The sequence below is a fragment of the Cervus elaphus genome, chromosome 28 (genome assembly GCF_910594005.1).
Source record: "Cervus elaphus chromosome 28, mCerEla1.1, whole genome shotgun sequence".
NCBI classification, from domain to species: Eukaryota; Metazoa; Chordata; class Mammalia; order Artiodactyla; family Cervidae; genus Cervus; species Cervus elaphus.
Window position 1 is genome coordinate 11,592,089 of NC_057842.1, and position 15,702 is coordinate 11,607,790.

At 41.0% G+C, this 15,702-nt stretch overlaps 1 protein-coding gene across 1 annotated transcript in view; it reads right to left on the minus strand.

The window, feature by feature from the left end:
* The window catches only part of LMBRD1 (LMBR1 domain containing 1), a 132,604-nt gene that overhangs the window by 33,937 nt on the left and 82,965 nt on the right, over nt 1–15,702 (minus strand). Inside the window, exon 9 of the mRNA XM_043890004.1 lies at nt 11,190–11,342. Within this exon, the coding sequence (XP_043745939.1) occupies nt 11,190–11,342 (153 nt within the window). The remainder of the gene's footprint in view (nt 1–11,189; nt 11,343–15,702) is intronic.

Consider the following 15,702-nt stretch of genomic DNA (forward strand, 5'->3'; position numbering starts at 1 on the left):
ATGACACCAGTAAAAGTAACAGAGTAGGAATCTCTGAAAACCCTTTCCTCTTAAAAAGCAATTTAAAAACCGGCATAAATTGTCAGAATCAACTTTTTCAACACTGAAAATGAACCAGAAGCATTCAACAATCCAGGAGCTTTATTTAAGGAAAACAGCTGACTCTCGGTAATGGCACAGAACACTGGCGTTCAGATTTGCTCCAGTACCAACCCTTCCTCTCTGTAAGCTGGGCAGTCACCTGAGCAAGCAGAAGCGGCTGGGGCGCTTTCAGTCTCCTTCCCAGAGAACTGCCGTTACCTGGCCTGCCTGGTAGGTACATGGAAGATCCCACTTGCAAGAATGTGTCTGGCCTCAAATGGAGCTCATACAGTGCAAGAATTCCTTTTTCCCAGGAAGCACTGAACTTCATGGCCATAAGAGCTAGTCAGTATCAGGCAAAAAATAAACTAACCAAAGATTAAAATGGAAACGTAAGGAATGAGATGTCCACAGGGGCTCTGAAAAGTTACTAAATATTCCCAGGAATGAAGAAGGCCCTGTACATGCTCAGAAAGACAGGAGAGACCTAAGTGCTAACTCTGGTCGACCCTGAGGTTCTGTCTGCACGAGCAGGAAGTGTGGGCTAAGGTAGCGGTGTAAGTGCATCCCCAGAGTGCTGAAGTCACGTCTGCACTCACATATGGCCCCTCAGCAGGACTGGGAGACTTACGGATTCTAGGTGTTCAATAAAATCTGTGTCAATAATTAACTAAACCAACCAGGCAGAGACTCCAGTAACTGCAACAACAAAGAAGACAGACTTCACAGCATGCACAAGTCACTACACAAACAACGAAAGGTAATAACACCAGATCTGGGGAGAATCTAATCTCCAGAGCTGCTGCATCGTGTGACTTAAAATCGCCCAGGTTTTAACTAAAAACAGTAAACAGAAGAGACATGCAAAGCAGCAAGAGAGTATGGCTAATACAGAGAAGGAAAAATAATCAATAGGCACTGTACTTGAGGAAGTCCTTGAGGACGTTGAACTTACAAGACAAAAACTTTAAAGCCACTATTTCAAATATGTGTGGCTCAGATCATGAACTCCTTATTGCCAAATTCAGACTTACATTAAAGAAAGTAGGGAAAACCACTAGACTATTCAGGTATGACCTAAATCAAATCCCTAACGTTTATATAGTGGAAGTGACAAATAGATTTAAGGTACTAGATCTGACAGAGTGCCTGATGAACTATGGATGAGGGTTCATGACATTGTACAGAGACAGGGAGCAAGACCATCACTAAGAAAAAGAAATGCAAAAAAGCAAAATGGCTGTCTGAAGAGGTCTTACACATAGCTGTGAAAAGAAGAGAAGCAAAAAGCAAAGGAGAAAAGAAAGATATACCCATTTGAATGCAGAGTTCCAAAGAATATCAAGGAGAGATAAGAAAGCCTTCCTCAGTGATCAATGCAAAGAAACAGAGGAAAACAACAGAATGGAAAAGACTAGAGATCTCTTCAAGAAAATTAGAGATACCAACGGAACATTTCATGCAAAGGTGAGCTCAATAAAGGACAGAAATGGTAGGGACCTAACAGAAGCAGAAGATATTAAGAAGAGGTAGCAAGAATACACAGAAGAACTGTACAAAAAAAAGATCTTCACGACCCAGATAATCATGATGGTGTGATCACTCACCTAGAGCCAGACATCCTGGAATGTGAAGTCAAGTGAGCCTTAGGAAGCTTCACTATGAACAAAGCTAGTAGAGGTGATGGAATTCCAGTTGAGCTATGTCAAATGCTAAAAGATAATGCTGTGAAAATACTGCACTCAATATGCCAGCAAATTTGGAAAACTCAGCAGTGGCCACGGGACTGGAAAAGGTCAGTTTTCATTCCAATCCCAAAGAAAGGCAATGCCAAAGAATGCTCAAACTACTGCACAATTGCACTCATCTCACACGCTAGTGGAGAAGCCATGGCAACCCACTCCAGTACTCTTGCCTCAAAAATCGCATGGACAGAGGAACCTGGTGGGCTGCAGTCCATGGGGTCGCTAGGAGTCGGACACAACTGAGCGACTTCACTTTCACTTTTCACTTTCATGCATTGGAGAAGAAATGGCAACCCACTCCAGTATTCTTGCCTGGAGAATCCCAGGGACGGTGGAGCCTGGTGGGCTGTCGTCTATGGGGTCGCACAGAGTCGGACACGACTGAAGCGACTTGGCAGCAGCACACACTAGTAAAGTAATGCTCAAAATTCACCAAGCCAGGTTTCAACAATATGTGAACCATGAACTTCCAGATGTTCAAGCTGGTTTTCAAAAAGGCAGAGGAACCAGAGATCAAATTGCCAACATCCACTGGATCATTGAAAAAGCAAGAGAGTTCCAGAAAAACATCTATTTCTGCTTTATTGACTTTGCCAAAGCCTTTGACTGTGTGGATCACAATAACTGTGGCAAATTCTGAAAGAGATGGGAATACCAGACCACCTGACCTGCCTCTTGAGAAATCTCTTTGTAGGTCAAGGAGCAACAGTTACAACTGGACATGGAACAACAGACTGGTTCCAAATAGGAAAAGGAGTATATCAAGCCTGTATATTGTCACCCTGCTTATTTAACTTATATGCAGAGTACAACATGAGAAACGCTGGGCTGGGTGAAGCACAAGCTGGAAACAAGACTGCCGGGAGAAATATCAATAACCTCAGATGTGCAGATGACACCACCCTTATGGCAGAAAGTGAAGAGGAACTAAAAAGCCTCTTGATGAAAGTGAAAGAGGAGAGTCAAAATGGTGGCTTAAAGCTCAACATTCAGAAGACTAAGATCATGGCATCTGGTCCCATCACTTCATGGCAAATTAATGGGGAAACAATGGAAACAGTGGCAGAGTTTATTTTTGGGGTCTCCAAAATCACTGCAGATGGTGACTGCAGCCATGAACTTAAAAGAAACTTACTCCCTGGAAGAAAAGTTATGAGCAACCTAGACAGCATATTAAAGAGCAGAGACATAAAAAAAAAAGCAGAATCATTACTTAACTAACAAAGGTCCGTCTTCTCAAGGCTATGGTTTTTCCAGTAGTCATGTATGGATATGAGAGTTGGACTATAAAGAAAGCTGAGAGCCGGAAAATTGATGCTTTTGAACTGTAGTACTGGAGAAGACTCTTGAGAGTCCCTTGGACAGCAAGGAGATCCAACCAGTCCATCCTAAAGGAAATCAGTCCTGAATATTTATTGAAAGGACTGATGTTGAAGCTGAAACTCCAAAACTCTGGCCACCTGATGCGAAGAACTGACTTATTTGAAAAGACCCTGATGATGGGAAAGAGCGAAGGTAGGAGGAGAAGGGGACGACAGAGGATGAGATGGTTGGATGGCATCACCAACTCAATGGACATGAGTTTGAGTAAACTCTGGGAGTTGGTGATGGACAGGGAGGCCTGGCGTGCTGCGATTCATGGGGTTGCAAAGAGTCGGACACAACTGAGTGACTGAACTGAACTGGAAGAACTAAAGAAAAGCGTTTCTTAAGAACTAAAACAAATCTAAAACAATGTCTCACTGAATACAGAATATCAACAAAGAGACAGAATTTCTCAAGATGAAAAACGCAGTAATTGAAACAAATAGCTCACTAGAAAACAAAATGAAACGTTCAGCAGATTTGACTGGTCAGGAGAAAAGAATCATTGAACTTCAAGATGAATCAATTGAGATGATCAAGTCTGAGGAACAAGATAAAGCTCCTTGAGGGTAAGAGCTGAGACCTTCGCCTCTTTGCTGGCTATCGGCTGGGAGCCTCTCAGTCCCCGAGGCTGTGTGCGTCCCTCTTCACATGCCCTCCATCCTCAGTCAGTAACGGCAGCTCAGTTCTGAGTGTCTGTCTCTCACACTTGACTACACCTTTCCGACTCTAGCCATGGAAGCTTCTCTGTCTTCATTTATCCGACTGCGCTGGGTCTTCGTGGCAGCACTCGGATCTTTGATCTTGGGTGGGGCATGTGAAATCTTCAGCTGTGGCATGTGGGAGCAGCTCCCTGACTAGTTATCAAATCTGCGCCACCTGCATTGGGAGCACAGAGTCTTAACCACTGGACCAGAGGGAAGTGCCATTCATATTGACTGTTATGACCAACACATTTAGTTTAGAAAATATCTTGTTTGATAACAATGTATGTATTTCCTGCGTTTCTTTCTCCAGCTAATATGAATTCCTTGCTCCTGGATTTTTAGTCCTTTTGTGTTAAGAAAGTTTATATTTTTGTTCGTGTAGTTGAATTTTCAAGTGCTCCTAGCCCCCATGTTCTTATTCACACCTTTACGAAACAATGTTTTGGTTCTTATCTGTTCAACTCCCACCTACTGCCTACACAGTAATCTATGAGAAATTCTATTTTCTTTCTCTCCCTTAATTATTCCTATTCCTCAGCTCATATGTTTGTGCTTCACTCTCTGCCGCAGCCCACACCTTCTCTTCACACAGTACTAAATGTTCACCATGGTCCTTTTGCTGATGTTTACCTTCACACCTCTTAATAGGCCAGAACCTGGCAACTGGGGATTTCTCAACAAGAGCTCAGGGGTACAGAATCCCCTGAGTTCTTAAATGTTGAAAAACTGTTTTTCTAAAGGATATTTTGGCTAAATACAAATTCCTTGGTTCTGCCAACTAAAACTGGGCACTTGCCATCAGTCTCTGCAAGGACTAAGTCACAAACCACTGCAGCTGCCTACCTTCAACACCCCCTGAGAAGGCTTTGGGTGGAGATCAGGAGTGAGGCACTCGGTGACCCAGGAAAACGGGCAGAACAGGCCTTCAGGGAGTTAGGTATTTTCAGGAGACAACTGTATGAGCCTGACTCCTGCATCTCTTCAGTCAGTTCAGTTCAGTCGCTCAGTCGTGTCCGACTCTTTGCGACCCCATGAATCACAGCACGCCAGGCCTCCCTGCCCATCACCAACTCCCGGAGTTTACTCAAACTCATGCCCATCGAGTCGGTGATGCCATCCAGCCATCTCATCCTCTGTCGTCCCCTTCTCCTCCTGCCCCCAATCCCTCCCAGCATCACGGTCTTTTCCAATGAGTCATATCCAGCACTAAAATCATTAATGTTGACTTCTGCTCCTCATGACTAGCAATAACCTTCTGCCAACATGTGTGCCTGCCTGCGTGCACCCCTTCACTAAAATCATAGATAACATTGACTTCTCCTCACCTCTTCTGAGCAGTTCCTCAGAGCTACCTGAGGAGCTGTCTCCGAGACTGGTCTTCATTTTGCCCCCAATAACACTTAGCTCACAACTCTCACACTGTGCGTTTTTTTCAGTTGACAGTTCATACATTTTCATTGAAATTCTTTTTTTTAATGTTCTTCCATTCCTGCCTAGCTTTGTATGTTTCTTGAGAAGTCTAAGTCTAATAATGTTGCCCTTATGAGCTGATCATTTTGCTTGGAAATCTTGAGGATTTTCTTTACATTTGAAGTCAGTTTTAACAGGAAATTACACACAAATTTTTCTGGGTACAAATTGGCTATTTCCTGTCTATTCATGAAATAGAATATTCATGACATGTGGATTCATGTCTATTTATTTTAGGGTTTTTGGGGGGTGAGGTATTATACCTTTAAATAGTCTGCTAATTTGTTTTGTTTCGCCACTGTATGGAAACCACTACACAGATGTAGTTTTTCTTTCTCTTCCATTTCAACACTCGTTTCCTGATTCTTTTTACTTCATCTTATTTTCCTTCTCTTGGTTATCCTTCTGCCTTTCTTCAAACACTCCCTCTTACTAAATTTTATTTGATCCTATTCTTTTTTGGACACACCATACATTTGTTTTCATTTCTAAAACTAAGTGTATTTTCCTCCCATTTTCCCCTGAGTTCAACTCTATTTCCATCTCATTTTTTTGCCATTTCTGTTTTCTTGCTTTTTAAATAGTGGCAAAATACAAACATAAAATTTACCATCTCAAACATTTTTAAGTGTGCCGTTTAGTTGTGTTAAACTCACTCACACTGTTCTGCAACCTATCTCCAGAACTCTTTCCATTTTGCAAAACTGGAACTCTGTACCCGTTAAACAACTCCCTAGACCTCCTGCCCCACAACCCCTGGAGAACCACCAGGGTTCTCCAGCTACCTCTTAAAAGATGAATTATACAGTATTTGTCTTTTGGTGATTGGCTTATTTCACCTAAGATGGGGGGTTTAAGATCAATCATAGGCTCATCTCCAAACTTCCTCTTCTCTCTACCAGAATTTTCCCAGATTGTCTGTTTGACACAGAGTTTTGTAGTAAGAGCTAGAGAGAAAACTTGCTGGATTTGGGAGGTCTTTTATTGTTGCTTTTACTTATAAGTAGTTGATTCTCATTTGCAGATTCTGCATTTATAAACGTACTGCCCACTAAAACTTATTTATGGCCTTAAAATCAACAGACGGCTCTCAGCGGTCCTTCGAAGACATGCTGTGCGTGTGCGCTCAGTCTCTCAGCCGTGTCCGACTCTTTGTGCCCATGGACTGCAGCCCACCAGACTACTTCTGTCCATCGAATTTTTCAGGCAAGAGTGTTGGAGTGAGTTGCCATTTCTTACTCCAGGGGATCTTCCTGACAGGGACTGAACCTGCATCTTCTGCGTTGGCAGGCAGATACTTTACCACTGTGCCGCCTGGGAAGTCCTTGCAGATACATGCAAAGAGGTAATAAGTCCCTGATGCTCACATTCCCAGCTGAGGCTGAACCAGGCAATACTCTGCATTCTTGTTTCAGCTCTCTTACTATAAACAAGTATCCTGTAAGTGGACTATTTACTGCTTCATTCTTTGCATTTTTGTACTTTCTGTCTTTCTGTACTTTCTGGCAATTTTGTTGTTTAAAATAGCCCCCAAGCATACTGCTGAAGTGCTGTCTAGTTCCTAAGACTAAGAATTTATTCAGTTCTCCTGGGTTTCTTCAGTGTATGCATGTTATCAAATTTTTGTGTGAAATTCTCCTGTTAACCTGTATCATGTCAATTTAATTCTTAGACCAGAGAAGAATCAAGAAGGATAGAAAAAAATTTTTCTCCCCCACAACAAAACATTGCTGAAAGAAATTTAATGAGACATAAACAAATGTAAAGTTGGCCCATACTTATGGTTTAATATGACTTAATACACTAAAAATGACAATACTACTGAAAGTGTTCTACAGATACAATTCAATCCCTACCAAAATCACAATGACCTTTTTTTTTTTTTGCAGAAACAGAAAAACCCATCCCAAAATTCATATGGAATTTCAAGGAACCCTAAATAGTCAAAACAATCTTGAAAAAGAACAACAAAGTTACAGGACTCATGCTTCCCTATTTCAAAATTTACTACAAAGCCACAGCAACCAAAACAGTATGGTACTGGCATAAAGACAGACATATAGCCAATGGAAAAGACTCCAGAAATGAATGCTCACACATATGTTCAAATGATCTTTGACAAGGGGACCAAGGTCACTGAATGGGGAAAGAACAGTCTTTTAAAAGCATAATGCTGGGAAGAAGATAACCTCATGCAAAAAGATGAAATCAGACTGTTACCCTTCACCATATACAAATACCTCAAAATAGATCAAAGATCTAAATGTAAGAGCTAAAACTATTAAACTCTAAGGAAAAAAATCTTCATGGCATTGGATCTGGTAATTATTTTTTGGATATGACACAGAAACACAGGTAACAAAAGAAAAAAATGCATTGGACATCATCAAAATTAAAAATCTGTGTATCAAAAGACACTATCAACAGAGTGAAAACACAAGCCAAGAATAGGAGAATATTTACAAATCATGTATCTGATAAGAAGTATTCAGAATATTAAAAATGAAACTTGAATAAGCATTTCTCCAAAGTAAACATACAGAGCCAACAGTCTAATGAGAAGATGCTCAATGTCACTAATCAAATGAAATGCAAATGGAAAGCATAATGAGATATCACTTCACAAGCATAAGGTTGGCTATTATCAAAACAAAGGAAAGTAAGTGTTGACAATGATATGGATAAACTAGAACCCTTGTGTATTGCTCATGGGCATGTAAAATGGTATAGTCACTGGAAAATAGTAGGTTCTTCAAAAAGTGATACCAGAACTGATCAAGAGCTATCAATTCCATTTCAATATATATACTCATAAGAACTGAAAGCAGGGACTCAAACAGGTATTTGTACACCAATTACCTTGGAAGCACTATTCAAAATAGCCAAAAGTTGGAAAAAACTCAATGTCCACCAACTGATGGATGGAAAAACAAAATTAATATTATTCAACTTTAAAAAGGAATAAAATTTCAACACATCAAAAACATGAATGAACTCTGAAGAAATTATGTGAAGTCAAATAAACCAGACATAAAAAGATATATAATTCACTTATATAAGGTACCTACAATAGGAAATTCAGAGAGACAGGAAGCAGGACAGAGGTCATTAGGGGATGTGAGCGGGGCAGATCAATCAGGAGGCAAGGAGTACAACCTTTAAAGGGTACAATCTTTAAAGGAAGTCAGAGCGTTGGATACGACATAACCTGGTCAGACCCAACTAGGTCTGAGAGGGCAGAAAATTCGACTTCCAGTGGACCTTAAGCCTCATTATATGCTTGTTGTAATACATCAGCTAAATGACACCCCCCCAAGTGCCATGACAACTCCATAAAAGGTCAACAACTGGGCGGTGGCTCAATTCCCAGAAACCCCCATACCTGGCAAGACAGAATAATCCTCCCACTCATTAACCTATGAAGTTACTCAGCCCATAAAAACCACCCGCTCTAATTTCGGGGCCTCTCACCTTCTGAGATGCCCCACACTGTCTGAGGAGCTTATTTCTCCTGGCACTGTTCTCACCTTTTAAGACAGACGGAATTCTGTCTGTGGAATGTGTATCTCTCTAAATAAATTCACTTCTTACCTATCGCTTTGTCTCTCACTCAATTCTTTCTGCTATGAGAAATCAAGGACCTAAGCTTCATTAAGTCCTGACAGCAGGTGTGTGATCTCAGTTAAAAGACAGTGGGTTCAAGCCCCAATCTGAGCTGTATGGTTTCAGGGGGATGGGGGTGGGGTGGAGGTGAGGAATGGAGAGTTACTGCTGAGTGTTCTGTTAGAGATGATGAAGGTTCTGGAAATGGGCAGTGGGGCGTGTTGTGCAACACTGTGAATGTACGTGATGCCACATCGACAAATAGTTTAAATGGTGTATTATATGTTATATATGTTTTACCACAGTAAAAAGTCTGACAAGATGAGTGATGTAACTATGGATATGAATTTATAACTTTCTATATGAATATAAGAGGTATAAATATAATAAGCGGTACATAAGGAACTTTAGGTTATCCAGGCCAATTAGTTGTATACACTAGAAGAATGTGCATCTGTCAGAGGGCAAGTTTAATCAAGTGAATAATGGAGACTGTATGCTTAGAAATGTGCTCAGTACTATGCATAAACACTATTTTAAGGATCCATTAACTTATTCTAATTAAATGCTTATTTCTGTAAGACTCTTCAACTCAAAACTAATTTTCTTCCTTGAGTTCCATGGCTAATTTGTGTCTTTGTATGGCAGGAACCAACACAACGTTGTAAAGCAATTTCCCCCAGATAAAAATAGATTAAAAAAAAAAAAACTGGAAAAAATGAGGTACAAACAAAATGAAAAATAAGTCCCTCTGCTGTTCACCTGAAACTATCACAACATTGTTAATCTGCTAAACCCCAATATAAAATAAAAAATTCAAAAGAAAAAACTGAATAATGAAGGAATCTGTAAATATCTACACAAAGATTTGTACACAAATGCTCACATCAGCATTAATCATAACAGCCTCAAGCTGGAAACAACCTGAATCCCCATTAGCAGGTGAATGGATAAACAAGCTGTGATACAGACACAGCAGAATGGTACTCAGCAAGAAAACAGAATGAACCGCTGAAAAGAAATGCAGTAACATGGGTGAACCTCAAAAGCACTGAGCTGAGCCAAGGCCAGACAAAAGTCTACACCTTCCATGATTCCACTGAGGTTACTCAGTGACAGAAGGACGCCAGCGACTGGGGCCTGATGTGGTGGGACCGGGGAGGACGCCCAGCTCTATGCATTGACGTGGATCTTCTCTATCCATAGCCTACATTCTGTGAGATCACTCTGCACACTTTATAAAGCTGTGAACGTCCCTCTAAACACAGGTACAATGAAATGGCACAGAGCATTTAAAACAAGACAGCTAATGTTAGTAACCAGGTTGTAAGTATCTATAAAGAAGCTAATATATAAACAATCTAAAATTAAGTTAAGGGTGAGCACAGTTTCTTTATACCTTTGGTAGCATGAAAACAATCACCTTGGGAAAACAGACTAGGGTAAGTCTTTAAAAAGAAACCGGTTCTAACTGACAGTTTTAAAGTGATATACAGTAGATCTAGCTGATTATGTTTTTGAAGAACTCTTTCAGAAAAGGAGCTTTTTAGGGTAAGCAGTCAGGTAATTTCCCCATTTCCTTTTGAATTATGAGAGGAAGACCGCAGTCTGAAGAATTTAAGGCTAGCAAATGATGGTTTCAAAAAAAGGGAAATTAATGGTTTTTCATCTTCATACCTTGTACATGTTTTCAGAAACATGCCACCACACAATGAAGCAAATTCTGTTGAAATTTTCAATTTGAATACTGAAATCTATCTGATCGAAAAAGTTCTAGTATGGGTCCCAGATCTCCTATAGAAAAGTACAAAGTTGTAAAACTAGAAGCATATTACATTACTTACCTATATTTTAAGTTTCTCCAAGCCTCTAGCACTTACATTGCTGCTGCTGCTGCTTAAGTCACTTCCGTCGTGTTCAACTCTGTGCGACCCCATAGACGTCAGCCCACCAGGCTCCCCTGTCCCTGGGATTCTCCAGGCAAGAATACTGGAGTGGATAGCACTTACATTACACATGAGTAAATAAAGCTCAAAGAGGTTATGCACCTTACCCAAACTGCCAGGCATCGGAGCTGTGATTTAAAACCGGATGATTTTAACTCTGAAACCCATGCTCTAGGCGCCACGCTGCAATGCTTCCATAAGAACTCAATCTCTCTGAGAGGTCTATGTAAACTTGGAAGAGTGACAGTGTAATTCTGTAAAACTCCACTTACCTTCAGGGGACGCAGAGCACCACAGAATTTTGTCCACCAGCTATTTTCAATGAATTCTAAGTGCCTCCCTCTTTTCCGAAGTGTTCGTAACCTTTCTTCAAATTGTTTTAAGGCGCGTCTATCCCTTGCTGGCAAAGGTCGACCATCTTTGCTCTGCAAATAATAGAGCAAAATAAAAGTTTTTTTTACCATTAAGGTCTTAATAAAGTACCCATCAGATTTAGCAAGATTCAGACAACAAAAACTTTTTTAGATTGGACTTGATTCCTGAGGCAAATTTACAAACTGAAGGAAAAAAGCAAAACCCAATAACTTCTATGTGAGAATACACATCTCTGAACCAAGGTCATTGTCAAAATGTGATGTGAACGTGTGCACATTTAAAGCTGAACTTATCTTGATCCCTATTTTCCAAATACTCAATATGGTAAAGTTATATGGAGACAGATAATATTTTTTTAAACACCCCTTTTATGAGGCACTTTATGTTCTTTGCTTGATTACTCTCCTTCACCTCCAAATTCCTCATGCTTTCCCTTCACATACCCAGCCCTACGCTCCTCCTCCCCTTGGTCAAGAGACTGTGTTCCAGTGTTTACCTGGGCTGATGCTCCTCGGTCCCTGACTCAAACACCAGCAGAGGGATGTAGGATTAGGACGTGCTGAGCATAAGATTTTACAACAACTGCTAAGAACTGGCACTTTCTTACTCTCCAAGTACATCTGCGAATGAGTCAGGTTTTCTTTGGCTTACCTCTCGGAAAGACAATTCCCCCATACTTTCTTATGGTATCTACTGTAACCGTGAGCAGTACCTTTCTGTGGTGTCAGGGACACGTTCCCTCTCGAACTCCCCCTGCCCCGAAGTGCCTTCCACCAGGTACAAGAACAAACCACAATCATCAGACAACTGCGAAACACTTAAGAAGGTGAAATCTACATTTGCTTTTATTGGAAGGACCAAGAAAGTCTTTACACAGGACATTTTTATTACTTTTAATTTGGGGCAGCACCATACGGCATGTGGGGTCTTAAGTTTCCTGACCAGGGATGGAACCCTTGTCCTCAGCAGGGAAAGTGCAGAGTCCTAACCACTGGACTGCCAGGAAATTCTCAGCATTGTTTTACAATGTAAAAACGTTAGATAATTAGAATGCTAAACTCCTTTCAAGGTTCAAACAGGATGTTGGGAGAGACAGCACACAGTGCTCTGTAACACAGCCCGGGGTACCCTCGTGTGAAGTAACAGACACATGCAGACCGTGCCCGGACACCCCTTCATCAAGAGATGTGCATGGTCACGGTGATCACCACACAGAGGCACTGCCAAGCTCTTCTGGACCCAGCCATCTCTTCCTTACTACGCTGTTTCCCAAACTTCATCACACCCAACAATCAACAGGGCATTTCGTTAAGCACAGGTTTCTAGACCCCACCCCGAGAGAATGTGACTCTGTTAGGTCTTGGGTGGGGCCTATAGTTTGCTTTCCTACCAAATTCCCAGGAGGTGCTGATGCTACTGGTCCAGAGACCATGCTCTGCGTGGAAAGTGCAAAGTGTGAGTCACTCAGTCGTGTCTGACTCTTTGCAACCCATGGACTGTAGCCCGTCAGGCTCCTCTGTCCATGGAATTCTCCAGGCAAGAATACTGGAGTGGGTTATCATTCCCTTCTCCAGAGGATCTTCCTGACCCAGGGATCACACCCGGTCTCCTGCATTGCAGGCAGATTCTTTACCAGCTAAACCACCAGGGAATTACACGGGACTATATTTAACTATATTCACTGCTTTAAGTACACTGCTTACTATCAAAGTGCATCCTCAAAGGAACCTTACAGAAGGGTATTTTCTGAAGACTAAACGAATGAAACACTCCCCTCCACAAGACAGATCCAGGCCACCACACTTTAATCATGCGGTACTTCACAGTTTTTCTCACAACTGCCATTCTAACATCAAAAGGATACCAACAAGGTAGATTTACTTCACGGCTGGCTTTCGCTATTTCAGGGAAAAAATCTTCTTTAGTAAACTGATTTAAGGATCCACTGAAACACAAGCTCAGCTTATCTGCCTATTTGAGTGAGGGATGGAGCCCGCACTGTTGTGCCAACAGCATAAACCACTGTCGGAAGAAATGTGCTCAAACGCACACCAGGAAAGGCACCCAGAAGTCAACCAATTATTTCCTTTGGGGGAAAAAATGTAGTTACATTGTATATGGGCAAAAAGGCTTCCCTTCACACAGTCCCCAGTGACCACTCCCTCTTTTGAGGTTACCACTGTCACAGAAATCAACAGAGATCAACAACATCCAACACAAAATCCTATATGTCCCTCTAGGCAAACACACTGATGGTTTACATAATAGCTAACATTTCCTGTGCCTAAAACTGATCTATTCTTTTATGTTTGTTCTCCTTAAATTTTCAGAATAAAACTTTGAGATTGGTAACGGCAATTTATTCATTTATTCAGTCAGTTCAGTTGCTCAGTTGTATCTGACTGACTCTTGACAACCCCATGGACTGCAGCACGCCAGGCCTCCCTGTCCATCACCAACTCCCAGAGCTTGCTCAGACTCATGTCCATGGAGTCGATGATGCCATCGAACCATCTCATTCTCTGTCACCCATTTCTCCTCCTGCCTTTAATCTTTCCCAGCATCAGGGTCTTTTCCAATTAGTCGTTTCTTCTCATCAGGTGGCCAAAGTATTGGAGTTTCAGCTTTAGCATCAGTCCTTTCAATGAATATTCAGGACTTATTTCCTTTAGGATGGACCGGTTGGATCTCCTTGCAGTCCAAGGGACTCTCAAGAGTCTTCTCCAACACCACAGTTTAAAAGCATCAATTCTAAATTCCATATATATGTGTTAGTATGCTGTAATGTTCTTTATTTTTCTGGCTTACTTCACTCTGTATAATGGGCTCCAGTTTCATCCATCTCATTAGAACTGATTCAAATGAATTCTTTTTTAATGGCTGAGTAATATTCCATGGTGTATATGTACCACAGCTAAAGTAAAGTAATTAGCCTCCAACTAATAAAAATAAATGAAAAAAAAATAAATAAAAGCATCAATTCTTTGGCGCTCAGCTTTCTTTATAGTCCAACTCTCACATCCATACATGACCACTGGAAAAACCATAGCCTTGACTAGTCAGACCTTAGTAAAGTAATGTCTCTGCTTTTTAATATGCTATCTAGGTTGGTCATAGCTTTAGATGAGGAAAATAAGAGCACGTTTCCCCTTCTATTTCCCATGAAGTGATGGGACCAGGTGCCAGGATCTTAGTTTTTTAGTTTCTAGCCAACTTTTTTACTCTCCTCTTTCACCTTCATCAACAGGCTCTTTAGTTCCTCTTTGCTTTCTGCATCTGAGTGGTATTATCTACATATCTGAGGTTGTTCATATTTCTTCCAGCAATCTTGATTCCGGCTTGTGATTCATCCAACCTGGTATCTTGCATTATGTACTCTGCATATAAGTTAAATAAGCAGGGTGACAATATACAGCCTTGACGGATTCCTTTTCCAATGCTGAACCAATCAGTTGTTCCATGTCCAGTTCTGTGGGTTTTTTTTGTTTGTTTTTGGGCTTTTTTTGAGCCAAATATTGGCTTCTCAGAAAGCAGTTTGTAAGGTGGTCTGGTATTCCCATCTCTTTAAGAATTTTCCACAGTTTGTTGTGATCCACACAGTCAAAGGCTTTAGTGTAGTCAATGAAGCAGATGTAAATGTTTTTCCTGGAATTCCCTTGCTTTCTCTGTGATCTAATCAATGTTGGCAATTAGATCTCTGGTTCCTCTGCCTTTTCTAAAACCAGTTTGTATATCTGGAAGTTATGGGTTCATGTACTGTGGAAACCTAGCTTAAAGATTTTGAGTATTACTTTGCTAGAATGTGAAATGAGACCACTTTTGTGATAGTCTGAACATTCTTTGGCATCGCCTTTCTTACGGATTGGAATGAAAACGGACCTTTTCCAGTCCTGTGGCCACTGCTGAGTTTTCCAAATTTGCTGGCATATTGAGCGCAGCACTCTCACAGCATCATCTTTTAGGATTTGAAATAGCTCAGCTGGAATTTCATCACCTCCACTAGCTTTGCTTGTAGTGATGCTCCCTAAGACCCACTTGACTTCACACTCCAGGATGTCTGATGTTAGGTGAGTGACCACACCACTGTGGTTATCTGGGTCATTAAGACCATTTTAGTACAGTTCTTCTGTGTATTCTTGCCACCTCTTCTTAATTTCTTCTGCTTGTTAGGCCCTTATTGTTTATGTCTTTTATTGTGTCCACCCTTGCATGAAATGTTCCCTGATATCTTCAATTTTCTTGAAGACATCTCTAGTCTTTCCCATTCTATTGTTTTCCTCTGTCATTTTTCATTGTTCATTTAAGAAGACCTCCTTATCTCTCCTTGCTATTCTCTGGAACTCTGCATTCAGCTGGGTTTACCTTTCCCTTTCTCCTTTGACTTTTGCTTCTCTTCTTTTCTCAGCTATT